Raw genomic sequence first — 21,275 nt, 5'->3', positions numbered from 1 at the left:
TCTGCTATGATGCACTACACTACAATACTCCAGTAGACTATCACATTACTTTATGACACAGAGGACAACATGTTACAACTGAAAGCTACCAAATGAGAGGTGAGCGGTGGCAGCAAGCAGCCCTGACTGAAGCCTCAGAGCGTGCCGTCTGATCTCCGGATGGTCCACCGGTGACCTCAGACCAACTCCGTACTTTCCATTCAGCCCCAGAATGGCCATACATGGAGCAGTGAGACAAGATTACAGCGATGGAGCCCCGCATCCACCTGCTATTTTTAGATGATATGAGTGATGGAGGCTAATCTCCCTCCGAACGAGATCTCAGAGCCGTACGCTCTTGTGTTCGAGGGAGGCAGGTCTTGCCTCAGAGTTCATGTTAGGTCTGTTCAGCTTGGCTTCCACTAATGAGCTCAGCTCAGTCATCATTATTCTCCGTTTTTTACATCTCTCTCTGCCCCCCCCCCCCTCTCTCCATAGACCGTGAGGATCAGTCCATTCTCTGCACGTGAGTCAAAAGAGACACTTGACCTTTTTCCATGACACTACTATGAATTTGAGCACACACAAACTGACGAGGGGGGGCACTGCTGCCTGAAAACTTCCCTGAAACCAAGAGTTAACTCAAAAAAATCTAATCGCAGCTTTTTGCTCAATCTGATTATTTTCTAGATTATTCACTTGTTTGATCCATAACAAATCAGTATACAGTAAGAAAATGAACTAAATCCCTCACAAAACTATTTGTTAATATAGAGGAGAAAGAAAACCAGCACTTATTTACATGTGAGAAGGTAAAATTTAGACCTTTTTTTGCTATAAAAAGGCTTTAATGACTAATTACTGATCAAAATGATTGCTCTAACGATCTCTTCTAACACGCTCTATCAATCAGAAGTTTTCCCCTCCTTTTTCAACCTTACATAAATCAAATCACAGCATATCCACTTCAATTAAAAAACACACGATCACTCTTCTGGTAACACAAATGTGTTAAGACGACTGACGTGCATTTTCAGGTTTCCATATCTTCTCCATTATAATTGTACTTTCCTGTGTCGCTTCCCGACCAGAGGCGAGTCTGGAGCCGGGAAGACAGAAAACACCAAGAAGGTGATTCAGTACCTGGCTGTCGTCGCCTCCTCGCACAAGGGCAAGAAGGACGCCAACCCTGTGAGTAGAAGCTTCCAGTAACATCACTTGGATGTTTGAAGAGGTGTGCAAAGATTGCTAATTAAAAGTGGATCTTCATTGCGTCCAAATCACAAGATAAATGCACAGCAGTTTTAATAGCAGCAGAATCAAATTGTCTTTTTTTTATAGCTCATTTTAAAACAACCAGCCAAGAAAATAAATATGTGCAAAATGCAAAACAGTAAGCAGGATAAAAACTTGGAAGGTCATTATAAAATAATGTTAATGTAAAGACTTGTGAGCTTGAGAGGACTTTCAGTCTCGCAACTTCCATCATTGATAATATATAGATTTTTATAGTTCTTGGTCCTAAACAACAAAAAAGAAGAAAAAAAAGACTAAAAGACCTTACAGTTGGGTCCAATAACATGTACTAATTGCATCTATAGATTATGTAAAATGCGTAACGTGTAATCACAAAGTAAGAAGATACCTGCAGCAAAGTGAGAGTGCTGCTTTCACTTTACATGGAACAGTATCAGTATTTTATCCTCACATTGAGTCCTGACCTCCATCACTGCTGTCAAAATATTATTTAACCATAAAAAGTTTGATCCATTGACTAATGTAAGAAATGCTTTTTTTTTCTGTCATGTCAACTGTTTTATTCCACAGATTTTTCCATTTCACTGTGACACAGCAGGATATTTGCAGTAACAATAAAATAACATTATTGTGCATATGGAATATGGCAACATGTAACTTGGTAACAATGGAAAATATGTTTTATGCATTTTATTTGTCGTACTCGGGTATATAATTATTACACATGAATGTTCAATGTTTAGGGAATATTAAATAAGCTAATAAAAAAAGATGTCGGATAGAAAATCAGCATATCTGTGCTGATTATATTAACAGAACAAACAGTGCAGATAAAAGATTAAAATGTCAGTGATTTAAAGAGTTCACCCATGAGTGAACAAATAATGGAAAGTTTTTAACCTGGATTTTAAAATGTGAATATCTGGTGCAGCTAAATGCTGCTTAACCATGTTTGGTTTGAACTCTGGGCTCTACTATCTGACCTGAGTCCGTAGATCTCAGAGCCCTACTGGGTTTATATTCCATTAACGTGTCATTGACATGTTGATTCCAGTCTTTAACTTAAAGAAGCACAGTTTGCTCCGTTTATTCATCTGTTGGTTGCACACATTCTCACATAGATATTTTCTGTGCTCATTTTTTACAGTAAATCTTGAGGTAAAGTTGCAAACACGAACAGTTTGACTACAGATAGATATTACGGTGCTTGAAATAAGGTGTCATTTGATATGACCTGTGCTGCCACACAATATTGAAGCATAAATTCTGCTGTACATGACAGGATTCAGTTGCTGCAGCTGTGGCCAAGGTGAGGACAGCTCAATGTTGTACGTGCTTCTGCTATTGCTGCTGCTGCTTATAAGTTTTCACACAACTGTGAAGACTTTAAAAGTCCCATAAATAAAGATGCCGTTAATAGAGAAGCACTGCACTTGAAGAAGATGGAAATACACAGTCTTCATATTTTCCCACAAATCCTCTGTAATGTTGACTGAAAGTTATCGCTGCTCTTTGCTCAGCTGCATTTAATCCAGTCATGAATCATCTGTGGGTTATTTAGGTAAGATCTATGGATGCTTGACCCCCGACGTCTGCTGCTTAGCTGTGTTTCAGGTGGCCAATTTTGGGGAAAATCTAAATGCACCATTTTTACATGGACACTTATAGAAAGCATTTACCTCTTGTGGCTTCTAATCCGTTTGTTTTCCTGACTCTTCCTGCAGCAGCAGCAGCAGCAAGCAGGATCTCTGGCTTATGTGAGTATTGAATCTCATACAGACACACGTTTACTTTACGTTTAAAGATTTTAATAAACATTGCCACATTTGCATCTTTGAGTACGTTCTGTTTGAAAGTAAGCACATTTGTTTGAGTGTGTTGTCTGCATTATACTGACTAAACATCAGCTGGTAAATATTGTGCAGAAGTAGATGTGTAACCACGTTTTGGACCGCAGGGGGAGTTGGAAAAGCAGCTGCTGCAAGCAAATCCCATCCTGGAGGCCTTCGGCAATGCAAAAACCATCAAAAACGACAACTCCTCACGATTTGTAAGTGATTTAGTCAGCTTGTAAGTCAGCTCACTTACAAAAATACAAGTCAAGAATACTGTGATGTTTAGTTACCACAGTAGAGTCATACAGCTGCTGTCATCATCTGTGTCCACAGGGAAAGTTCATCAAACTCAACTTTGATGTGACCGGCTATATCGTTGGGGCAAATATTGACACCTGTATCCTTGTTTGATCTCAGTTTATCATCTTTGTCAAACTATGACTGAATTCCAAACATTAAATTAAACACCTGTTTAGCCTTTTCCTGATCTGATCGTCAGACCTGCTGGAGAAGTCTCGCTGTATTCGTCAGGCCAACACTGAGAGAGCCTTCCACATCTTCTACTACATGGTGGCAGGAGCCAAAGACAAGATGAAGGGTGAGCAGCTTAGACAACAGAAAAATATCAGTGCTTGCATTTTTAAAGGAACAGTATGTCATTCTAAGGCAACTTAAAGTCAGTCAGAGCTTTATTTTTAGAGGAAAATGTGTTGCACATGTAGCTTTTCTCCACTCCTTCTTAGGGAGAGTCTGAGCAGATGACTTATTGTCAGATAGGAAGTTGCACATTCTTAACATTAATCTGATTATGTGAAAGTTTTTTAACCAGGTGTCATCAACTATGAAATAAATTTTTCAAAGGTCATACAGACATAAATCTGTTTACACTTTGTGCCACATCATGCAGGTTTGCCTCCCTTTAGGGCATAAGGAGAAATCCCCATAACGTCAATCATCAATTTTAAGTTGAAATAAGGACTTCAAGTTAAGGTCTGGGTAATTCACTTCAAATGTCCTCTGATCAGAATGCTTTGTGTGTTTGTACTTGTAGAGGAGCTTCTCCTGGAGGACTTCAGCAGCTACCGTTTCCTGGTGGCAGGTCACGTGGAGATCTCTGGTCAGCAGGATGACGAGATGTTTGATGAGACTCTGGAGGCCATGGAGATCATGGGCTTCACCGAGGAGGAGAGATTAGGTGTCGTAAAGACAAGCTGAAATCTTTTTGCAGAAGCAATGATCCAAACAATCACAGAATTAGCCGCCAACTTTCTCATCATATTTTAGAATGATTTCATGTATCTTGCATGCAAATAAAAATGTACTTATTTGCAAAATAGCTAGCAATGAAAGATGAAAAGTAAGTGTAGTTCAGCAAAAAAGTGCAGTATATACTTCTTAAATAAGCATAAAAACAACACTGAAGCGTTGGACATGTAAATGTTGGTAATGTTCATGTGATACCTGCTTTGCTCTTCCCTCCTGCAGGGATGTTGAAGGTGGTGTCCACTGTGCTCCAGCTGGGCAACATGAAGTTTGAGAAAGAGAGGAACAGTGAGCAAGCGACCATGCCTGACAACACCGGTAACTACTAAAAATGACTTCACCTGTTGTGTAAATGACCCTTGAAACTTCTCTAAACCTGTTCTTCCATCTCACATTTCAAATCAACCCCAGCTGCCCAGAAGGTGTGCCACCTGCAGGGCATCAACGTGACCGACTTCACCCGCGCCATCCTCACACCCAGGATTAAAGTGGGCAGGGAGGTGGTGCAGAAAGCCCAGACCAAGCAGCAGGTAACTAAATGTCATCAACAAAACACAGATAATAGAGGCTCTGCTTGATTTTTTTTTTTTTTTTTTTTACTGATATAGAGTGATTAAATCCTCCCAAATGTATCATAGTGAAGCCTTTCTCCTTCTTCAGGCTGATTTTGCAGTGGAGGCTCTGGCTAAGGCCATGTATGAGCGTTTGTTCCGCTGGATCCTGGCCAGAGTTAACAAGACACTGGACAAGAGTAAGAGACAGTCAGCATCCTTCCTGGGCATCCTGGACATCGCTGGTTTTGAGATTTTTGAGGTAAACACCTCCTGAAAACAGACCTTCAAGCACTTAAGTGTTGCTTTTGTTGCATTTCTGCTGTTTTCCAATCACAAGTTTCTCGCCTGCAGGACAACTCTTTTGAGCAGCTCTGCATCAACTACACCAACGAACGTCTGCAGCAGCTCTTCAACCACACCATGTTCATCCTGGAGCAGGAGGAGTACAAGAGGGAGGGCATCGAGTGGAACTTCATTGACTTCGGCCTCGACCTGCAGCCCTGCATCGAGCTCATCGAGAGGCCGGTAAGCAGCCACATGTACAGGATGTGTCTGAACCCGGAGTTCAGTGAATTCACTCAAAAGAGACATCTCAAGCTTAACAAAGGTTGAGCACAAAGAATAAGAAGCAGCTCATTGCTACCTATATTCACACTGTCAGTTATCTGCATTACCCTAAAAATTGTTCTTCTGCAAAATCATGTATTTAGAATTTAAAAAGTTGTTTTTACTTGTGTGAACTCCTGTGAAAATACTAACATACATCCAATATATTTATGGTATTTAAATGGAAAAAAAGCAGGAATAATTTTAATAATTAAAGTCGAGTTTAATGCACCAGACAATTAAGATATGTAGAAAGCGACTTTGCACAGCTGATGAATGAAAAGAAAGTTATGTGACATTTTGTTAAATATATGTAATGGCTGCAGCCATCTGCCTAAGTACTATAATATTAACTGAAAAAGCAATTTAAAAAAATCCCTTATTTAGCTTGTAAGCTGGAATAAAGGTGAATGATTTCATGTTTAACGGGTAGAAATTAATTTAAACTTAGATAATTGTGGATCTGTCAAAAGAGTATTTGCAGGTTTGCAGTTTATGTAAGACTGTTAATGGGTGCACAGATGTTTTTAAGGATTCATGTGAACATCTGCTTACCTTGAAAGGCTGTAGGGAGCTCATGCTAAGTGCCCCCACTATGACTCTTTTCCCTGAATCTCTACAATGGAGGAGAACGGTGTGACGTTAGCGTGACTCTTGGAGCCCCCTTAGCTACAATAATGGGAAATGCATCAGGTTTAAATGATAAACCAGAATTCTCCTTTAAATAATGAGGAAGGATGGATGGATGGATGTTATTTCAAACAGAGGTCATTTCTCTCTGTTGGCCTTTGATTTAGGTCTTATATGTTGGCCAGTAAAATACCAGCTTCAATCAGTCAGCACGCCTCTCAGTATTCCATCTGTACACGCTGGCATCATGTCACTCCTGATCTCTGATAAACCAAGGAAATGACCTTAATATCTTGAGATGACAAAATGAATCAAGCCGTTATCATGAGAAAATAAGTTATCTTGAGATAATGGGATAAATGAACTCCTAGTCATGAGAACATCAGTTTTGTTATCTTAAGATAATAGCACTAAAATTAACTGTGAAATAGATTTTTTCTGTTCGTCTGCAGATCCTGAACCCTGATCCAAAAGTAACTGCACCAGGAACCACATGTACAAATATTCTCTTCCACTGAACCTCATTTGCCTTCACTGTCCTGCAGAACAACCCTCCAGGTATCCTGGCTCTGCTGGACGAGGAGTGCTGGTTCCCCAAAGCCACTGATGTTTCTTTTGTGGACAAGCTGCTGAACACCCACACTGGACACGTTAAATTCTCCAAGCCCAAACAACACAAAGATAAACTGATGTTCAGTGTGCTGCACTACGCTGGTAAGGTGAGGATCGCTGAAGGCTTCAGGAATGAAACTGACTACCGTGTGTGTTCGTCTTCTCTTCCTTGGATGTCCACAAATACATTAATGAGCCACAGTGTGTGACGAGTTTCTTCATCAACATGAAGACATGCGTTTTCATTTAGTTGACTCAATCTCACATACATCACCCTGCTGCTTCAAATGTCTTCTAGATGCAATAATTCACTGCTGGATATAGTCCCAAGCAAATGCACTGCTTCCCTCTGTTTTAGTAGCATTTCATAACAACCACATCATCCCTTTGTTTTAGGAACTTTCTGAGTCTTTTTAAAATATTAAATTTTATATTTGTGACATGTTTCTAAATATATTACATGTTAAGGAGGAAACAATGGGCTTGAGACATGGTCTAACACAGGGGTGGGCAAACTTTTTGGCTCAGGGGCCACATTGACTTTTGAAATTCAACAGATGGCCAGATCAGCATCAGATGGTTGGAGATTGTGCAAACTAATATGAATTACATGTTAAAGACAATACTGATAAAGTAAAGAATACTCACATTCAATTTCAGTGGGAACAGTGTTGTTGGTCACCTTTTTCTTGCCAGTGCATCAAAGTCTGGTGTCAGTCTGGTTGTGGCGATTCTCAGGATGGATCTGAGGTGTGCTTTGTTGATGTTCATCACGCTAAACGTCAACTCACACACGTAGGTAGATCCAAACAACACCAGCATCCTCTGTGCCATCTTCCCAATGTTTGGAAACTTGGCTTCACTTAGTGAGGCGTGAAAGTCATTCAGTTTAAGGGAGCTGAACTTCTCCTTTAAGACCGAGTCACTTTGAAGATCGATCAGTTCCAAATGCAACTCCTGAGGTGCTGTTTCTGGGTCTTGTGACAAAGGACATGATACCAGCTAAAGTGTCTTGTTAATTTTTTCAAAATCGGAGAACCGACGGCAGAATTCTCCGTGTAGGTCTTCTAGTGATTCCTTATATTTCATCACATGTCCACTGGCTCTGTCAGCATCGCCAGTGTAGGGAAATGAGCGAAGGATTGTTTTGACATTTGTCTTGAGAATAAAGTCAGTTTGGCTTGTCACATTTGTGTACATTTCAAATTGATCTTTCCTTTGCAGCTTCACGTTCAGCTCATTCATGTGTGTCAGTATGTCCACGGCAAAAGCAAAATCACAGCCAATCTCTGTCGCGCAGCTCAGAAAAATCATCAGTTTTCCCCATTAACTTCAAAAATGAGCTCATCTCGCCTTTGAGCTCCCACACTCGCTGACATACTTTCCCCAAACCTAACCAGCAGACATGAGAGTGGTAAAGCAAGTCCTGGTGATCAGCATCAGTTTCTTCAAGAAACTTAATGAACTGATGATGCTGAAGCCCTCTCACTGGTATAAAGGTAACGAGTTTTACGACTGGCTTCACGACATGATCAAGATGCATAACAGACTTACAGAGCGCTTCCTGGTGGATTAAGCAGTGTAGGAAAATCACATCTAGCTCAGGGTTTTCCTCCCTCACCTTATCCTGGATTCTTTTCAGCAGCCCGAAGTTTTTCCTGTCAAGTTTGGCGATGACATTGGTGGTGACATTGGCGAGTTTCCACCACGGCAGCTTCATCCTCTGGATGACCCCAGACATCCTGTCAGACCCTACAGTCCTCTCCACGTGTTTTCCCCTTCATGGATTCCATTCTGAAACACTCGACAGTCACTGTCGACTTCTCGTTTCTTTGATCCACTCATTATCACGGCAGGGCTCAATACAGCTGCAAAGTAGAAGAAGAGAAAATAAACCAACAAAGGTCACTTGTTTCGAGGGCGCCATCTAGTGGGGTCAACAGAAACGTCGGTTACTGCAGGCAGGGGAAGGCCAAATGAATGTGATCTTTACTGTAATTTCGTCAATTCCAATATTGACAAAATTAATTTTTCTTGATAATTGACTAATTGTTTGGTTTACAAAATATCAGACAATGCTGAAAAATGTCCATCAATGTTTACTAAAGCTCAAGATTATGCAATGAAATGCCTTTTTGTTTCCACAACCTAAAGACATTCAGTTTACTGTCATAGAAGAGTAAATGAAACAGAAAATGTTCTCATTTATGAAGCTAGAACCCAGGAATTGAGACTTTTTTATATTAAAAAATACTCAAAGTCGACAAACTTGAGTCAACAACTTGTTGATCGGTTGCTGCAGCTCTAATTATAACCATCTAGAACCATGACTTCTATTTATGTTTCCAGGTCGACTACAACGCAGCCAACTGGTTGACAAAGAACATGGACCCTCTGAACGACAACGTGACAGCGCTGCTCAACAGCTCCTCCAGCACCTTCATCCAAGACCTGTGGAAAGACGGTCAGCTCTCCAAGAGATCACAAACACACCCTCATTGCATCATATCTGTTGTCATGATAATAAAAATCTTTGTTGTGTTGTTCTCCCTGTCAGTGGATCGAGTGGTGGGTCTGGAGACCATGACCAAGATGTCTGAGAGCTCAGCGCCCACCTCCACCAAATCCAAGAAGGGCATGTTCCGCACAGTGGGCCAGCTGTACAAGGAGTCTCTGGGCAAACTGATGACCACACTGCACAACACGCAGCCCAATTTTGTCCGCTGCATCATTCCCAACCACGAGAAGAGGGTAAGAGGTCGTGTTATCTGCATCTGTCTGCAGAGAGGAGTCTGTTTATGCATTCAGTGTTGGCTGCTGTGCTGCAGGCCGGTAAGATGGACTCCCACCTGGTGCTGGAGCAGCTGAGGTGTAACGGCGTGCTGGAGGGGATCCGAATCTGCAGACAGGGATTCCCGAACCGCATCGTGTTCCAGGAGTTCAGACAGAGGTGAGAGAGACTATTTACACTGATGTTTGTTGCCCTTTTAATACATCAATGATTGTATTATCAGCAAAATCTTTTTCTAATGATGTAGGTCTGTTTGTTTTGTGGATGTGTTCTTTCAGGCTGATAAGATTTCAAAATGTCATTGCCAAATGTACACAATTTCTTTGGTCCCATAAGAATTGGATGATGTGATGGATGCACTTTTTCTTTTTTTGCCTCTGTCATTTAGGAGCTCTTTGGACCAGGCCTGAAAAGTTGAGCAGCATATAAATTGTGTAATTGTTTATTCCTGTTTCTCCTAGCTGAAGATTAAACTTATTGATGCATTAGTCTTACCATATTGGCTATTCCAATTCCCTTTTACCAGCCTTTGCATGTTTACCTTGGATTGCTAGTAATTGCTCCCCTTGTCAGAGATAATGGTATCAAGACGGTACTTAACGTTCTTTTTCTTTTAAAACTCAATAAGAACATGCTGTGGACTGCTTATTTCTACCAAACAGTTACACATTAGAGCTCTTAAACTTTAAATTTCATACATTTAAAGATATCATTTTCTCCAGGTTCTCAGGCTTCCTCCCACATTCCAACAAGCATGCTGAGGTTAACTGGTAACTCTAAATTGGCCGTAGTTGTGACTGAGCGTGCTCGTTTGTCTCTAAATGTAGCCCTGTGATAGACTGGTGATCTGTCCAGGGTGTCCACTGCCTTCACCCTAAGTCAGCTCCCCCACAGCCCTAATGAGGATTAAGCGGTGTATCGAAAATGGATGGATAGGTTTCCTGCATAGAGGAATGTCTGGTGGCACAACAGAAAGGTCACAGCCAGCGATAAAGGACATTTACCAGTGCCAAAATAGTGAGAACTGCAAATAAAAAACAGTAATTCAGTATTTTAACCATTTTTGTGAAGTGTGGCTTCAGTTACTGGCCCATTCAAAGCCAGAAAAAAATCAGAATGGGTAACATAAAGTCGGGTGGTTCCCTATATCATCCAGTGTGTTACAAGTTTGCATCATTTTTTTTACCTTGATTGAAACATAGCTGTATCACTTTACAGACAAATCACAGTTTACTCCTTGTAGTGGTTGTGTAAGATCACAAGAAAGTGAAATGTTGTGTTGTTTGCAGGTATGAGATCCTGGCTGCCAATGCCATCCCAAAAGGCTTCATGGATGGGAAACAGGCCTGCTGTCTGATGGTGAGCTGCTTGTCAATGAATGGTTTTAAAACCGCAGTAGGCAGATATGTGGAAGAAGCAAGAATTAAAAAGTGACATTTTGAAATACATCCCTCCTCCTGTAGGTCTCCCTTCTCTGTTCTAAGCTTCTGAGTGCAGGCTTGTAGGCGTGCTTCATAGGTGCACTCAAAACTAACTCTGTAAAGATGCAGTAACCTGTAAAAGTCAGCCTATTGTGATTGTGATCTTGGTGTTCTTATATAGCTGAAGTGTACGTTGTCTTGATCTCTGAAAAATCTCTGATACAAGCACTTTATTGCTGGGCTCTTTTTCATGGGTTGTTTTGCACTGTAAAAATACAGGAATTTCAACTTGTTCCTTCTTGAAGCTTGGTCCTTTGCTTATCTGCAGGTTAAGCATCTGGATCTGGACCCTAACCTGTACCGTATCGGCCAGAGTAAGATGTTCTTCAGGACGGGGGTTTTGGCCCAGCTGGAGGAAGAGAGAGACCTCAAACTGACCGTCGTCATCATCGCCTTCCAGGCTCAAGCAAGAGGCTTCCTGGGTCGCAAGTACGAGACGCATTTAGAGCAGAGTGTAGCGTCCTGCTGCTGGAGTTTGGGGCTCCACATCTGATTTTTTTTCCTGTGTGTTTTCAGGGCTTTCAGCAAACGTCAGCAGCAGCTGAGTGCCATGAAGGTCATCCAGAGGAACTGTGCCTGTTACCTCAAACTGAAGAACTGGCAGTGGTGGAGGCTTTTCACTAAGGTTACACACACACACACACACAAACAGTTATAATTCCATCAGTTCAATGAGAGATTTAATGTCAGCATAATCACTACTACATCCAATCTCTGACCAAAGCTAACCTGACCCTCACCTTAAATGGAGTGTTCACCCTAAAATTAAATGGTTTATGGGAATTTACTTGTTACCAATTCGGCCTTTTTCTTTGGCATTATTACCACACTAGGGAATTTAAGATTCATTACAATTTTGGATTGGTTTTTAGTATAAAAGTTGTAAATTTATCATTCATGCCTCATGCTACCACAGCTACAGACTTCTGAACTGTATGACACAGTCCATACACAAAAGCAGTCAGTAAAAAACACAGAAAAAAATACAAAAAATAAACCAAAATACAGACATGTTTGAAACTGAAATTTTAGGATGAAGACATAAATCATGTATGTTCCAAAGAAACCACGATGGATTTATGGATGTGTGATGATGTCTGTGGTTCAGGTGAAGCCACTGCTGCAGGTGACCAGACAAGAGGAGGAAATGGGTCAGAAGGAGGAGGAGCTAAAGGCAGCCAAAGAGGTGGCCGCTAAGACTGAGGCCGAACTGAAGGACATCACCCAGAAACACACCCAGGTGAGACAAATAGTGTTTTTATTATCCTGTTTTTTTTAGTTTTTTTTTTTAGTGTTATTAAGCAGATTTCAGGAAATGACCAAGGTGTGTGCTTGTAGTTGATGGAGGAAAGGGCGCAGCTGGAGTCAAAGCTTCAGGCAGAGACGGAGCTGTGCGCTGAGGCTGAGGAGATGAGGGTGCGACTGGAGGCCAAGAAGCAGGAGCTGGAGGAGGTGCTGCATGAGATGGAAGCCCGGCTGGAGGAGGAGGAGGACCGCAGCAACGCCCTGCAGCAGGAGAGGAAGGACATGGAGCAGCAGCTACAGGTTTTACACATTATTGCTGCTATTACACTGCCCTACAAGAAATGAAAATAAAAGTCAGATTAGAAAAGCAATAAAACCACTGAAAAGAAATACAGCAATGATTTAAGGCAAGGTAAATCAACAGCTGCAGGTAAAATAAGATGAAATTTAAAACTGAATGAATAAAATTGGTCAATCTTCAGAACTGTTTGCATGTTATTGCAGGTTGCAGGTGCACAGTGAGTAAAACTGGAGTCCCTAAGTTTAGCAGAAGCATGCAAGTACCTGCAATATAATTCAGTCATTTAAGCCTCTGAACCCCAGGAAGTTTTTTGCTCTTGCTATATTTTGACTTATTTATGCTCATTTTTCACTGCATTATCAAGTACTGCTACTCTTTGGAATCAGTATAACTGTAGCTAGAAGTAAAGAGAACCTCAGTGGGGGCTGGACAAATATGATACATCTTCTCAGCAGCATCCAGATGAGTTACAGCTGAGGCTTGCATTTATAAAATGTTACCATAATCCAAGAATGACAGAAAAGTTGCTTCAATTTTGAAGAAAATATGATTTATTCTCGTAAAGGAAGCCAGTTTTTGTCTTTATTTGTTGGTTAAACGGGTCTGACACTGACAGCATGTTCTCCTTGTACTGTTTTATATTTGTTGCATGCTTCTACCTGAGCCATGAATTGCTGCCTCACTTCAATGTTGCACTACAGATGATGGAGGCCCACATAGCCGAGGAGGAAGACGCTCGACAGAAGCTGCAGCTGGAGAAGGTGGCTGTGGAAGGAAAGGTGAAGAAACTGGAGGAAGACGTTCTGATCATGGAGGACCAGAATAGCAAACTGCAGAAGGTAAAAGGGGCAGTTTTGGTATTGTAGCGTGCTTCATACACAGTTCATACTATATAAATGTGCTTTCACTTCTCTGTTTGTAGGAGCGAAAACTCCTGGAGGAGAGGATGGCTGACATGAGCTCTAACCTGGCCGAGGAGGAGGAGAAGTCTAAGAATCTGACCAAACTCAAAGCCAAACACGAGTCCATGATCTCTGACCTGGAGGGTCAGTCAGCACTTTTACTCACTTCCATGGACTTTAGCTTACATATGTAGAAAAATAAAGCTAGTAATTGACTGATCTTTAACTGGTGCTCAAAGGCTACGCATAAGGCTTTATTAAATATTAATTTTCCATTCTAGCACTGTAAAGGCAAACAAAATCCACATAACGTGTACAGATGGACAAGTGGATGGAACTCTTCCACCGGCTTTTACTCATTTTTTTGATGACTTTATTAAATGTCTAATTTAGACAGTAAAATTATAAATATACTGCAAAGAACTCTAATTCATCTTCTACTGCACCAAATAGTACATATTATGTTGTTCCACTGTACTTGTTGTAAAGGTGTCTAGTGATTTTAAATGCACAGACTTTTATGACTTTGCAGGGCTTTAGAGTTCTGAATATGATCCATTTTCCCATAATGCCTCTGTAAAAACTGACGTGTTTTGTTTATTTCCATTTTTTTGGTGTGCCCAGTGCGCATGAAGAAGGAGGAGAAGGGTCGTCAGGACATGGAGAAGGCTAAAAGGAAGGTGGAGGCGGAGCTGGCCGACCTGCAGGAGCAGCACACCGACCTGCAGGGTCAACTAGGAGATCTCCGCGGCCAGTATGCAGCCAAGGACGAGGAACTTCAGGCCACTCAAGCCCGGTGAGAAGGATTAAGCTGCAGATGATGCTCCTTATAAGAAAAATCCACAGCTCACAGATGTTTAAGATGTTCATAAAGTCCAATTAATAGTGTATCATTGAGGTGGTGCAAGAGGGAACATCATGGAGATAAGTTCACCCTCTGAGGAGCAGAAATGTGCTTTTAGCAGAGAAGTTATTCTGTTCTGCCCTCCAGACCATGTGTACACAGACAATAATGGATATAAGAATAATAGAACAGAATTTCGAAACGTACAGTAATTGTCTTACCAGCAAACTTTTTTTATGTCCACAGTTTGGAAGATGAGAGCAATCAGCGTGGGGCGGCTGTGAAGCGAGTTCGAGAGTTGGAGACAATGATGTCAGAGCTGCAGGAGGACTTGGAGGCAGAAAAGGAAGCGAGAGGGAAAGCCGAAGCAGCTCGACGGGACCTCGGGGAAGAACTTAACGCTCTACGGTCTGAGCTGGAGGACAGCCTGGATACAACCGCCGCCCAGCAGGAGCTCCGGTCTGTATGATCCAGTGTAACCTACATATATAACCTCTGAATGAGCCACATGTGATGAAGATTAACGTTCCTGTTGTCCTGTGGGTCAAAATTGACCCGGTTTAAAGTTTGAAAATGTGGAAAAAAATATATATTTTCACAGTTAAACTTCTGATGTCCACATCTTCAACATTTTTGGGAAATCTTTGAACATTTTTTGGTGGAAAAAAGAAATGATAAAAATGTTTAAGAACATTTACATTAAAAAAAAATCAGCGAGTTTATGTGAATGTTCTTAAAGAAAATATTAGAAGTTTTACTGATAAATACGTAATTACTTTAGATATTTTTAGGATTTTTTTTGGAAGTTTTTTACTAATTTTTTGAAAATATTTACAAGAATTTTCTTGCCAATTTTGGGGGATTTCTTTTTTTAAATAAAACTTTTAGGGGAAACTTTTAAGGAATTATTGGAATTTTACTCCTGAAGGTTTTGCAAATTTTCAGAAATTTGGGGAATTTTTTTGCTGCATTTTTGGATTTGGAGGCGATCAGTGTAAAATGATTCTTAACAACGATGCTGTAAACAACAGTGTCATCTGCAAGCATCTGTAAGCCGGTCCTTGACTGTTGTAGTGAGCTCTCTATGCGAGGTTATGATTGGATGAGATAGGTTGTGTTGATGTGATGCGTTTGTGGTTATCAGGGCAAAGCGAGAACAAGAGGTGGCCATGTTGAAGAAAGCCATGGAGGAGGAGGGACGGAGCCACGAGGCCCAAATCCAGGATCTGAGACAGAAACATAGCCAAGCAGTGGAGGAGCTCACAGAGCAGCTGGAGCAGGGCAAGCGGGTCAGTTAGCCCAAAACACTCAACATAATTCTTGCCATTACAGCGGTCTGTATTGTTTACTGATACTTTGCTTTAAAATCACGTAACGATTTCAGGCGAGGGCTGGTCTGGAGAAAGCCAAGCAAGCTCTGGAGAAGGAAACGGCAGATCTGAGCGCCGACCTGAGATCCCTTGCCAGCGCCAAACAGGAGGTGGAGCACAAGAAGAAGAAGGTGGAGGGTCAGCTGAATGACCTACACTCTCGCTTCAACGAGAGCGAACGTCAAAAGAACGAGCTGACTGAGCGAGTCTCAAAGATGACTGTGAGTTACACAAATACCGATCGAGACTGAAGTACTAAATACATGCAATAAATACTAGGACTGTATCTAGATGTATAAAGGAAAAAGGGTTCATTAACAACACCGAGAAGTATACCAGCAAATCCTGTACGATATCAGCAGATTATTTCCAAGTTAAATGTGCAGTTTTTATTTTGTGCGTTTCACAAACCAAGCTTAAAATTTACTTTGCAGACCCTTAAAGCAAGCTAATAAATGAAGAAAAAAAAACATGAAAAGCACAAATTACATGAACTTAGTAAAAATATATTTACTGATTTATAAAAGCAAAGGCAACAAACTGTGTCAAACATATTTACATATGATATTTTAGGTAGAAAGCAAGTTGTTGGGGAAAAAAATAGTTTTGTTTGAAGCTGCAAAATGGTCACCAGTTTAAAAGGAATTTTGGGAGGCCTAGAATCTGTTATTCTTGGTAAATAATTTTGATTTGCTTTTGGCCTTTTGATGGAAATGCGTTTTACTTTTAGTCAAAAGCTTTAGTCTGGTTTTCTTCAGTGGTGATTTAGTTTTTTTTTTTTTTTTTTGCATTTTTTACTATTTTTATGTATGCATTTAGAGGCTACAGCTGTCTCCAGCTATATGTTGAGGCCAGAAACTGCCATGTATAAAATAAATGACAACTAAAACTACACTGCGTGATGAAGAGACAGCATTGCACACTCAGGATTAACTTCAATCTTACTGAAGTCTCTGTTTTTCTTTCTTTTCTTTACCAGATGGAGCTGGACAGTGTGACCGGTCTGCTGAACGAGGCTGAGGGAAAGAACATCAAGCTGAGTAAAGATGTGTCCAGTTTGTCCTCTCAGCTCCAGGACGCACAGGTGAGGACACCACAAATATATTCTACATCTCCGTACTGTGATTCATAAAGTCATATTCTTCATGTACCAGCCTGTGTTCTCATTCTTTCCCTCCAGGAGCTGCTATCAGAGGAGACCCGTCAGAAGCTGAATCTGTCTGGACGTCTCCGTCAGATGGAGGAGGACAGGAACAGCCTGATGGAGCAGCTGGAGGAGGAGACGGAGGGCAAACGGGCTGTGGAGAGGCAGGTGTCCAGCCTCAACATGCAGGTCAGTGCATGTTGCTTAAACTGAAAAAAATCCATGCATTTCAAACTTTTTATTCAAGTTGTCACTGTGCACCCTTCTGTCAGCTGTCTGACTACAAGAAGAAGCTAGACGAGATGTCAGGGACAGTGGAGATGCTGGAGGAGGGGAAGAAGCGTCTGCAGCGTGAGCTGGAATCAGCCAACACCGAGTACGAGGAGAAGGCTTCAGCCTATGACAAGCTGGAGAAGAGCCGAAACCGGATGCAGCAGGAGCTGGAGGACGTTCTAATGGACCTGGACAGCCAGCGGCAGCTTGTCTCCAACTTGGAGAAGAAGCAGAAGAAGTTTGATCAGGTCTGGCAGCACTGCGGCGGAGGGGAACTAATGTTCTGGAGGCTTATCCAATGTACAGGCTAAAATAGAACAAATGAATAATTACAGTGATGTGAGATTTACAATAGAAGACACTTTTACAGCATGTGAGTGCTACAGATGATCTAAAGACACTGTTTTTAAGCAGGACTGTTTAAAGTCACTCACAGAAACTGCTGTTGGAGTGAATTCAGTGTTTGCTCAGCATTCACCCCTGATCACGTGATCGGCGTTGTCTTCATGCTCATCAGATGCTGGCAGAGGAGCGAGCTGTGTCGTGTAAGTTCGCAGAAGAGCGAGATCGAGCCGAGGCAGAGGTGAGGGAGAAGGAGACGAGGGTGCTGGCTGTGACCCGAGCACTGGAGGACAACCAGGAGGCTCTGGAGGAGGCAGAGAAGACCATAAAGTCGCTCCGAGCTGAGATGGAAGATCTTATCAGCTCCAAGGATGACGTGGGGAAGAGTGTAAGCAGCAGCACGTGAACATGAATGAATGAAAGATTCTTGCAAGCCCAACACCTCAGACATTGTTTCTGATCATTTATCAGGTGCATGACCTGGAGAAGGCGAAGCGAGGCCTGGAGGCCATTGTGGAGGAGATGAGGACGCAGATGGAGGAGCTGGAGGACGAGCTGCAGGTGGCCGAAGACGCCAAGCTGCGTCTGGAGGTCAACAGTCAGGCGCTCAAAGCTCAGCATGAGAGGGAGCTGCAGGCCCGAGAGGAGATGGGAGAGGAGAAGAGGAAGCAGCTCCTCAAACAGGTGGAGCTTCACCTACTGCTGCTGTCCTTTACAGTCTAATCATTCAGCTCTAGTCCACATCATATCTGTCAAATCACAATAAAGGCAACGTGAGGCTTCTCCTTCTGTCAGGTTCGTGAGCTGGAGTCAGAGCTGGAGGAGGAGAGGAAGCAGCGGGGTCAGGCGTCTGCTGGAAAGAAGAAGCTCGAGGGGGAGCTGAAGGACATGGAAGACCAGCTGGAGGCCGCCAGCAGAGGGCGTGAAGAGGCGCTCAAGCAGCTCCGCAAAATCCAGGTCAGCATACGTTTTTAAAAGTATCAAAACTGTGCTAAAGATGGGTTGCTTGTCAGTCTCAGATGGAACTTTGAGGCATTTATGCTTTTATAAAGTCATCTGCTGAATGATTAAATATAGATGCGTCTTAAAAACATAACCAAGAGTGAATTATTATTCAGACTACCTTGGCTGACAGAGTGGATTTGCAATATCTCTCCTCACAGGGCCAGGTCAAGGATGTCCAGAGGGACTTGGAGGACTCTCGGGCAGCCCAGAAGGAAGTTCTCGCCTCAGCCAGGGAGTCTGAGCGCAAATCTAAGGCCATGGAGGCCGACATCATCCAGCTGCATGAGGTCAGACCATGTGGTGTTTGCCGTTTCCCATCCTGTGTCATGTATGGAAAAATAGTTCAGGGTCACGGAGAATATTACTGACTTGATTTCAGTTTTCACATGTAGCTAAAACAAATAATTCAGGTTTGTTTATATAGCACCAATTATAGGTCAAATTGTCTCAAGATGCTTTACAGAACCCATATCCCTATATAATCAGTTTTGTTAAAATTATTTAATGTTTAGAGAATGATGTTCATTCAGAGAGTTAAATAACAAGGCTGGTCATATACTGGAAACAATTTTTTGGCATTGTTAGTAAATCCCACATAAATGTCAAAATCACCCATGTCTTTGTGAGTCTTCACTCCAATGTCATTCGTTCCTGCTACAATCTTTTAAAAGCTCGCAAATATATACTATTTTATATTAATTTCCTTGAGAAAAAAGATGCTCACTGTAGTTTGTATGAATGAGGAAATGTTGCATTCGTTGGGGACTATTTTTAGCATTCCAATAATCCACATTTAGTGCTCTTAATATTTGTGGCAGCAGGACAATGTAAGGATCGCACAGATGTCATTTAATAGTTTTTGGTGCAACAATGCAAGAGAGGAGCCAGATGGTGCATCAAGATTTGGCTTTGGGTATATGAAAAGTATTCACTCAGTCCTGAATGAAACCTTCAGAAGTGTTCATCCTTCTGACACCATCTTCTCCTTCCTCCATTTGTCCAGATGTTGGCAGCAGCTGAGAGAGCTCGAAAGCAGGCAGAGGCGGAGAGAGACGAGCTGTCTGAAGAACTGGCCAGTAACTCCTCTGGAAAGTAGGTTTCTTGATTGAATTATCTATCTATCTATCTATCTGTCTATATGTTACCTACAGTTCAAGTGCTGAACAAGTCTCAGTGGGCATCTCCATCAATGCTTCCACACTACAGGCCTTTATCTACTGAGGTGATTAAAGTTGATGAGAGATTTTCAGTCATTACTTTGAGATACAGTGCTTTGCTTCCACGGGTTATAAGGAAGTTAAGGAAGAAAAGTGTGATGGGATTATAACCCAGAGATCCAGCTAATAGTTGCCAAGAAGTGAATTAATTAAGAAGTCAAGTTGTTCTGTTGTTTACATCAAAATGTTGCCACAGTCGCCACTTAGATTTTTTGATATTTAATCTGATGATATGTCAAGTCTAAAACTGTTCTTATTTCAATGTCTTCTATTCAGGTCACTGCTGTCTGATGAAAAGCGCCGCCTGGAAACCAAGATCAGCCAACTGGAGGAGGAGCTGGAGGAGGAGCAGACCAATGTGGAGAGTCTGAACGACCGGCTGAGGAAGAGCCAGCAGTTGGTAGGGTTCATTTTGAACTTCAGGGCTCCTGTTTTGTCGAAATGTTTTAGGTTCAATCTACAGGTTTGTTCTAGTCTCCATTGTAATATAAAACAAAATAGAAGGCAGAGTTTTTGCATAATGTATAAGATCAATGAAATATAGAGAAAAAAGGCAGTAACAGGATAGTGCGAATCTAAGTAAGTCTCTTGTAGAATCCAAAAAGATAAAAATGATCAGAAACGGCAACAAAAGTTGTTTTTCTTGTGAACTACACAGAGACCAAAACTTCTCAATCACAGTAAATGAATTTATTTACTAATTGATACTTTTCTGTTGTGTAGTTGGAGCAGCTGGGAACAGAGCTGGCAGCAGAGAGATCTTCCTCTCAGAGCAGAGAGGGATCCAGACAACAGCTAGAGAAACAAAACAAGGAGCTGAAGGCCAAACTGCAGGAGATGGAGGGCCAGGGACGCTCTAAACTCAAGGCCTCCATCGCTGCTCTGGAGGCTAAACTGAGAGAAGTGGAAGAGCAGCTGGAAATCGAGAGCAGGTAATGGTGCATAGTGGGAGATTGAATAAAAATACAAACGTGAAATTCATAGTAACAAGTACATCAGGTAGGAATATAGTAAGATGACATTATGTTGTGTAGAGAACGTCAGGCCAGCGCCAAGAATCTGCGTCAGAAAGAGAAGAAACTGAAAGATTTAACCATCCAGATGGAGGATGAGCGGAAGCAGGCGCAGCAATACAAGGACCAGGTGAGTGTGATGTTAGCCAAGACTAAAGGGATTTATCATGCTTTTGGTCGCATAGCCGTGAATAAACCTGCTTTTCTGCTCTGTGCAGGCGGAGAAGAGCAACATCCGGGTGAAGCAGCTGAAGCATCAGCTGGAGGAGGCGGAGGAGGAGGCGCAGCGCGTGGTGGCGGCCCGCAGGAAACTGCAGAGGGAGCTGGACGAGTCGACAGAGGCCAATGATGCCCTCAACAGAGATGTGGCTTCACTCAAGAGCAAACTGAGGTAACAAAGATCCCACCGAACAGTCAAGAACAGGCCGAACTGTGACTAAAATTGTTGGAGTGACCTGCCTCCTAAAACAAACCAGTTCAAAAACTACAACATAATTAGTAGAATTTTTAATGGTGTCATTTATCCATCGAGATTGTTTTGGTATTGCTGAATTAAGAGGTTTTTGCCTTCTCTCAAATATATAATCCAGAAATATAGAACTTTTGATCTT

The 21,275-nt window shown here is 41.9% G+C and overlaps 1 protein-coding gene and 1 long non-coding RNA gene across 3 annotated transcripts in view; one reads left to right on the top strand and one right to left on the bottom strand.

The window, feature by feature from the left end:
* Nucleotides 1–21,275, top strand: part of LOC110961590 (myosin-11-like) — a 35,186-nt gene that overhangs the window by 9,513 nt on the left and 4,398 nt on the right. The window contains exons 5-42 of the mRNA XM_051941474.1: nucleotides 478–505; nucleotides 1,071–1,170; nucleotides 2,961–2,993; nucleotides 3,194–3,286; nucleotides 3,405–3,468; nucleotides 3,571–3,669; nucleotides 4,123–4,266; nucleotides 4,557–4,652; nucleotides 4,746–4,864; nucleotides 4,995–5,147; nucleotides 5,240–5,413; nucleotides 6,670–6,843; nucleotides 9,086–9,200; nucleotides 9,294–9,487; nucleotides 9,565–9,686; nucleotides 10,817–10,886; nucleotides 11,277–11,437; nucleotides 11,525–11,633; nucleotides 12,117–12,248; nucleotides 12,347–12,553; nucleotides 13,256–13,393; nucleotides 13,477–13,600; nucleotides 14,081–14,252; nucleotides 14,547–14,759; nucleotides 15,445–15,589; nucleotides 15,685–15,891; nucleotides 16,650–16,754; nucleotides 16,851–17,003; nucleotides 17,087–17,335; nucleotides 17,605–17,817; nucleotides 17,901–18,113; nucleotides 18,225–18,386; nucleotides 18,593–18,721; nucleotides 19,438–19,526; nucleotides 19,928–20,051; nucleotides 20,375–20,583; nucleotides 20,686–20,794; nucleotides 20,883–21,055. Of these exons, the coding sequence (XP_051797434.1) occupies nucleotides 478–505; nucleotides 1,071–1,170; nucleotides 2,961–2,993; nucleotides 3,194–3,286; nucleotides 3,405–3,468; nucleotides 3,571–3,669; nucleotides 4,123–4,266; nucleotides 4,557–4,652; nucleotides 4,746–4,864; nucleotides 4,995–5,147; nucleotides 5,240–5,413; nucleotides 6,670–6,843; nucleotides 9,086–9,200; nucleotides 9,294–9,487; nucleotides 9,565–9,686; nucleotides 10,817–10,886; nucleotides 11,277–11,437; nucleotides 11,525–11,633; nucleotides 12,117–12,248; nucleotides 12,347–12,553; nucleotides 13,256–13,393; nucleotides 13,477–13,600; nucleotides 14,081–14,252; nucleotides 14,547–14,759; nucleotides 15,445–15,589; nucleotides 15,685–15,891; nucleotides 16,650–16,754; nucleotides 16,851–17,003; nucleotides 17,087–17,335; nucleotides 17,605–17,817; nucleotides 17,901–18,113; nucleotides 18,225–18,386; nucleotides 18,593–18,721; nucleotides 19,438–19,526; nucleotides 19,928–20,051; nucleotides 20,375–20,583; nucleotides 20,686–20,794; nucleotides 20,883–21,055 (5,314 nt within the window). The remainder of the gene's footprint in view (nucleotides 1–477; nucleotides 506–1,070; nucleotides 1,171–2,960; nucleotides 2,994–3,193; nucleotides 3,287–3,404; nucleotides 3,469–3,570; nucleotides 3,670–4,122; nucleotides 4,267–4,556; nucleotides 4,653–4,745; nucleotides 4,865–4,994; nucleotides 5,148–5,239; nucleotides 5,414–6,669; nucleotides 6,844–9,085; nucleotides 9,201–9,293; nucleotides 9,488–9,564; nucleotides 9,687–10,816; nucleotides 10,887–11,276; nucleotides 11,438–11,524; nucleotides 11,634–12,116; nucleotides 12,249–12,346; nucleotides 12,554–13,255; nucleotides 13,394–13,476; nucleotides 13,601–14,080; nucleotides 14,253–14,546; nucleotides 14,760–15,444; nucleotides 15,590–15,684; nucleotides 15,892–16,649; nucleotides 16,755–16,850; nucleotides 17,004–17,086; nucleotides 17,336–17,604; nucleotides 17,818–17,900; nucleotides 18,114–18,224; nucleotides 18,387–18,592; nucleotides 18,722–19,437; nucleotides 19,527–19,927; nucleotides 20,052–20,374; nucleotides 20,584–20,685; nucleotides 20,795–20,882; nucleotides 21,056–21,275) is intronic.
* On the bottom strand, nucleotides 3,743–8,615 carry LOC110961592 (uncharacterized). Of its 2 annotated transcripts, none has more exons than XR_007938813.1 (3): nucleotides 7,385–8,615; nucleotides 4,533–4,588; nucleotides 3,743–4,289 (listed from the first exon to the last, which is right to left on the bottom strand). It is a non-coding gene; the product is annotated as an uncharacterized LOC110961592 (long non-coding RNA). The 2 variants fall into 2 exon arrangements; XR_002596385.2 differs by having other exon boundaries at nucleotides 3,743–4,243.

Source organism: Acanthochromis polyacanthus, chromosome 21 (assembly GCF_021347895.1).
Source record: "Acanthochromis polyacanthus isolate Apoly-LR-REF ecotype Palm Island chromosome 21, KAUST_Apoly_ChrSc, whole genome shotgun sequence".
NCBI lineage: Eukaryota > Metazoa > Chordata > Actinopteri > Pomacentridae > Acanthochromis > Acanthochromis polyacanthus.
The sequence above is the reverse complement of the archived record's forward strand: the minus strand, read 5'-3'. Positions and strand labels throughout refer to the sequence as shown.